This window comes from Sinocyclocheilus rhinocerous, unplaced genomic scaffold (genome assembly GCF_001515625.1).
Source record: "Sinocyclocheilus rhinocerous isolate Xijiao unplaced genomic scaffold, SAMN03320098_v1.1 scaffold28, whole genome shotgun sequence".
Taxonomy (NCBI): domain Eukaryota; kingdom Metazoa; phylum Chordata; class Actinopteri; order Cypriniformes; family Cyprinidae; genus Sinocyclocheilus; species Sinocyclocheilus rhinocerous.
Window position 1 is genome coordinate 2803227 of NW_015652416.1, and position 4997 is coordinate 2808223.

The 4997-nt window shown below is 35.5% G+C and overlaps 1 protein-coding gene across 1 annotated transcript in view; it reads right to left on the reverse strand.

The window, feature by feature from the left end:
* The window catches only part of LOC107714932 (inactive dipeptidyl peptidase 10-like), a 61466-nt gene that overhangs the window by 11593 nt on the left and 44876 nt on the right, over positions 1-4997 (reverse strand). The window contains exon 11 of the mRNA XM_016520931.1: positions 2982-3105. Coding sequence (XP_016376417.1) covers positions 2982-3105 — 124 coding nt within the window. The remainder of the gene's footprint in view (positions 1-2981; positions 3106-4997) is intronic.

Genomic DNA, 4997 nt, shown 5'->3' on the forward strand with positions numbered 1-4997 from the left:
CCAAAAGGAATGGTAGAACTAGCATAACGTTTTGTCTTTGCTTTGAATAATGTCAAATTGCTTTGCTTCCTAATAAGCCGAACAGTTTTTTCACCCCTGGTTGGTGGAAAAAGATCATGAAGAGGATTATCATTCTGGGCCATCTCTTGTATTAATTTGATGGTAGCTTGCTCTCTCCGACCTTGTAAATCAGGTAGATGTATTGATGTGTTGGTAAATCTCTCAATGATTCATTGTGCTCTCTTTTGCATGCTTTCCAGCAAACAGCACATTTGCATACTTCAGACAGGGTCTGATCAAGGAGCAATACATACTGACTAAATCATCAGCAGAAGCTCCATGTTTTGCAAAAAGTGGAGACGTTGAGATGCCTTTTTTACACACTCATCAATGTGATAATTTCCATTTAATTGACTGTCAAGGTGATACCCTAGGTATTTTGACTGCAATACCACAGGAACCTCCTGTCCTCCCAGTATGAGTGGTGGTGGTTGTATTGAATTTTTTGCAAAACATATCCTTATTTGCTTCCATTTAAGAACATGTTGTTATTTTGTGCCCAAGTTTCCAAAGCAAGTGCCTCCATTTCCATCTTTTTGTCTGTTTCTATGTCTTTTAACTTTACAGCTCGTGATATACCAATATCATCTGCATAAACTGTGTCCAGTGTATCACCAAAAATGACTTCACGAATTGACATATGAAGTAAAAACAGAAATGGTGACACTACTCCACCTTGGGGAACCCCCGATGTCACAACTTTCCATTCACTGCTTTTACCGTTCGCAACCACCCTTTGTCGTCTTCCTGTTGTGTAGCTAAACAACCAAGCCAACTTAAATCATTTGTTCTCTTCTGCCTGCCAGGGAGAGTTGTACATCATGAATGCAGAGTTTCAGTCAATCCATCATTCTCATTGGCATCGCATTAAGGAAGTGCATGTTTCATTTTTATCTGCAGTTTAGATGTGCTGTCAGGAACATCTAGAGTTCTACATCTATGCCATTAGGCTGTTCTAAGTTAACCTTATTTAAGATATAAGCTACATATTTCCTCTATTTTTACATTTAGATTACATTTGCCTTCAAATATCAATTATTCATATTGTGCATTATTTTGAAGTTTGAAGTTTATTTACTTTTCTGCTTAGCAATACTGATATTGAATTATAGCAGAAAGTACATTGAAAGATAAAATCGCAAGGAAAAAACATAAAATACAAAGATACCAGAGAAATATAAAAACATACCTATGCAAGAAGTTAAGGAAATTGGTCTCCAGTCAGATTTTTCATTTGGTTGGGCAACCTTTGGGACTGGGCATATATTAGCTTCTTTCCATGCAGTTGGTAGAATACCCACTTGATATGAGGTATTGATCAGATGTGCTATAACTGGTGCCAGGTCTTCTGCGTGATTCTTGGGAAGCCAAGGAGGTATATCATCAGGGCCACTTGCTTTCCGTGTATCTAATCTTAGCAGGGATTGTGCTCTCTTTTGCATGCTTTCCAGCAAACAGCACATTTGCATACTTCAGACAGGGTCTGATCAAGGAGCAATACATACTGACTAAATCATCAGCAGAAGCTCCATGTTTTGCAAAAACTGTCAAAAAGTGAAGACGTCCTATACTACACAATTCATGCGTTTTTGTTGATTTGGCCAAAGGAAAAATCGCACACATCTTATCACTAGTCCAAGCCTCGGCAAAAAAACTGTTTAAGACCTCTGCTACATGCATTATAATTTTGTTATGCCTAAATTACCTTGTAGCTTTTAAAATGGCTGCTTTTTAGTTTTTCATTTTTTATTATTTAGACAAATAATATTGAATTTTAATATCAACCATTTATCAGCCCACATCTTCAACGGCTAGAGTTCCTGAACTATTTTCACAATCATTTTATCCATAAAGATGTCAAAAATTCATAAAAAATAAGACAAATCATCCAGCTTTCAGATCAATCATAACATTACATTTACACTACCATTCAAACGTTTGGGGGTCAAAGAAAGAAAACACTTCACTGTCATAAGTGACAGTAATGGCATTTATGCTTTTTTACTTTCTATTCATAAATGAATTCTAAAAATTATACAGAAAAACTGTTTCAATATAAATAATAAGTATTTGTTTCTTGAGCACCAAATCAGCATATTAAAATGATTTCTGAAGGATCGTGTGACATTGAAGACTGGAGTAATGATGCTGAAAATTCAGCTTTGCATCACTGGAATAAATTAAATTTTAAAATATATTAAAAATGAATTTTAAACTGTAATAATATTTTACAATATTACTGCTTGCTGTACTTTTGCTGAAATAAATGCAGCCTTGGTGAGCATAAGAGACTTTTTCAAAAACAATAGGCCTAACCCCAAACTTTTCAACACTAGAGTATATATATAATATTTTTGCATATAATATTACATATAAAAATGTTATTGATTAAAATTTGTATACATTTCAGTATTAAGTAGTTTGTATTGAGAAGTTTTTTAGATTAAGCTAAAATCACTTAATAAATGACTTGTGGCGTTGACAGAATCATCTATCATCCCTTAACAAACATAAAGCGCATAGTCTTGAGAGGTTTATACATTATTGTTAAAAATCTATGGAGAAAATGAATGGGATTTTACTTTCAGAACCCGGTAGTTGCGCTCTGTTGTGTATTTCAGCACAGCTCCCAGTGCCTCCAATTATAAAGCACTGTTGACAGATTTGTCAACACACAGAGTGTAGAAATCAAACAAGGACAGCAGACGCTCCTGTCATTCACAAGCACATACATACAAAGGGAGTGACCTTTAAAGGAGTGACATTAAAGCAGGCTGCACATTAAAACTGAGGCTTAGACGTAAAGCTGACTTAGTCTTTCACGCCTCCAGAAGGAAATTAGGCTGAGCCGGCAGAAGAGAAGCAAGAGATTCTCTGCATGTTCTGAGCAGAATAAGGAATGAGAGCTGGTAACCCCTCACCTCTGAGCAGGCTCCTGTCGTAGCCTCACACACACACAGCACAGACTGGTTCTGGGCCCGGTTTAACCAGCGCACAGTCAGACGCGTGCTGCTTATCCAGCTCACCATAGAGATGTAGCTATCTCTAGAGAAAGAGGAGTAAAAAAAGACCGACAGAAAGAGAATGAGAGAGTACAGTGCATTCAGAATCACAACTTTGATTATTTATTAAGACACTATCTTGCAAATAAAAATTTAAATGGGATTTTAGACCTTCCTGTACAGGGTTATTATAGTTAACTAAAACCATAAAAATGTAAAACAGGAAAAAAAAAAAAAAGTTAACTGAAATAGAGTACCAAAAAATGCACTCATTTTATTTCAGCTAGTTGCCAAAATAAATTCTAACTTACTTTTAAGTTTAACCTGTACTAAAATAACTGAAACTGAAAAAAACAATACTAAAAAGAAATTCAAATAAAAAACTGAAATCTGTAACAGTATCTCAATTATACTAAAATAACACTGCTCCCCTAGATTTTACTTTACATGCATTACAAAATTGACTAAAAAATGTATTATACATTTAAAAAAATATTTCATTTGATACAACAGCATTTTAAAATATAAAAAACTACAAAATTGATTATTTTATCTAACATTTATGTGTGCAACAGAACTGTTTTTATTAGGATTGTTCATGAATAATTTTTTTTTTGTCAACTACAGTACCATTTAAAAAGGATAGGCCACACAAACATGAAAATTATGATGACTTATTTTTGACTGACTTTTGAAGTATGTTTGTAACCAAATGGTTTCTGGTCCCATTGCCTTCCACAGTATGGACAAAAATACTATGGAAGTCAATGGGACCCAAAACTATTTGGTTACCAGTGTTCTTCAAAATGAAGAGGACGTAAGGGTGAATATAAATGACAGAATTTTCATTTTTGGATGGACTATGCCTTTAAGGTCACTAGAGTATTGTGAAGTTAGCTTAGAAACATGCAAAGTGAAGACATATTGATATATTAGCATTTATAAATAAGTTTAGAACACAATTACAAGACTTTTTGGCCCGTGTAAGCACTTTAATGTTTCCCATGTAAATTTCCAATTTTTAGTTGGTTAAATTCCTTTTTAATATTTACATTTAGTCACCTAGCAAACACTTTTATCCAAATCAACTTGCAATGAGGAACATTACAACCAATATTACAGCCTTGCTTTATGTTTGTTAACACAATGTGATGTTTAATGCTGCTATTTTGGCCAGGTCTCTGTAGCAAAATGAGACTTTAAGCTCAAGGGACTAACCTTAGGTTTAATAAAGGTTATAAAGGTTTAAATTAAATCACGCTCTGGGGATGATTTTTCACCAGGAGGAACTGAAAAGCCGATTACAATCAAGGACAAAAATCAGCCTGAAAGCTATGCTTGGAGTGAAGATTCAAAGACTCAAAGCACACAGCAAAAACAATGAAGAATGGCTTAAAGGGTTAGTTCACCCAAAAATGAAAATTAGGCTGCGTTTTACTCACCCCCGAGGCATCCTAGGTGTATATGACTTTCTTCTTTCAGACGAATCCAGTCGGAGTTATATTAAAAAGTGTCTTTGATCTTTCAAGCTGTTTAATGCCACTACACGGGCTCCGGGGGGTGAACAGAGGCCTTCTGTAGCGAATCGATGCGTTTTGTAAGAAAAATATCCATATTCAAAACGTAATAATCACTTGAATCTAGCTTGTGCCAACAGTCCTACACGGAAGCAGTTTCGGGTGGATGACGTATGAGGTCAGCGTTGCGCATGCGCTGGTAAGTCTCGTGAAAACCAACGTTTGTTAACAGGAGCAAAGTTTCCTTACTTTAGCAAAGGAAAACCAGTCTCCTCTTGGCTTATATCGAAATCCTCTGACATTCTTCTTTACAAATCCTCGTTTTGTACTTCTAATAAGTGACCGTTGTTTTGTTTTGATCTCTCTGCTGCATTTCTGTGTGCGTCACTTCTGAGCGGCGCATGCGCAAAGCCAACCT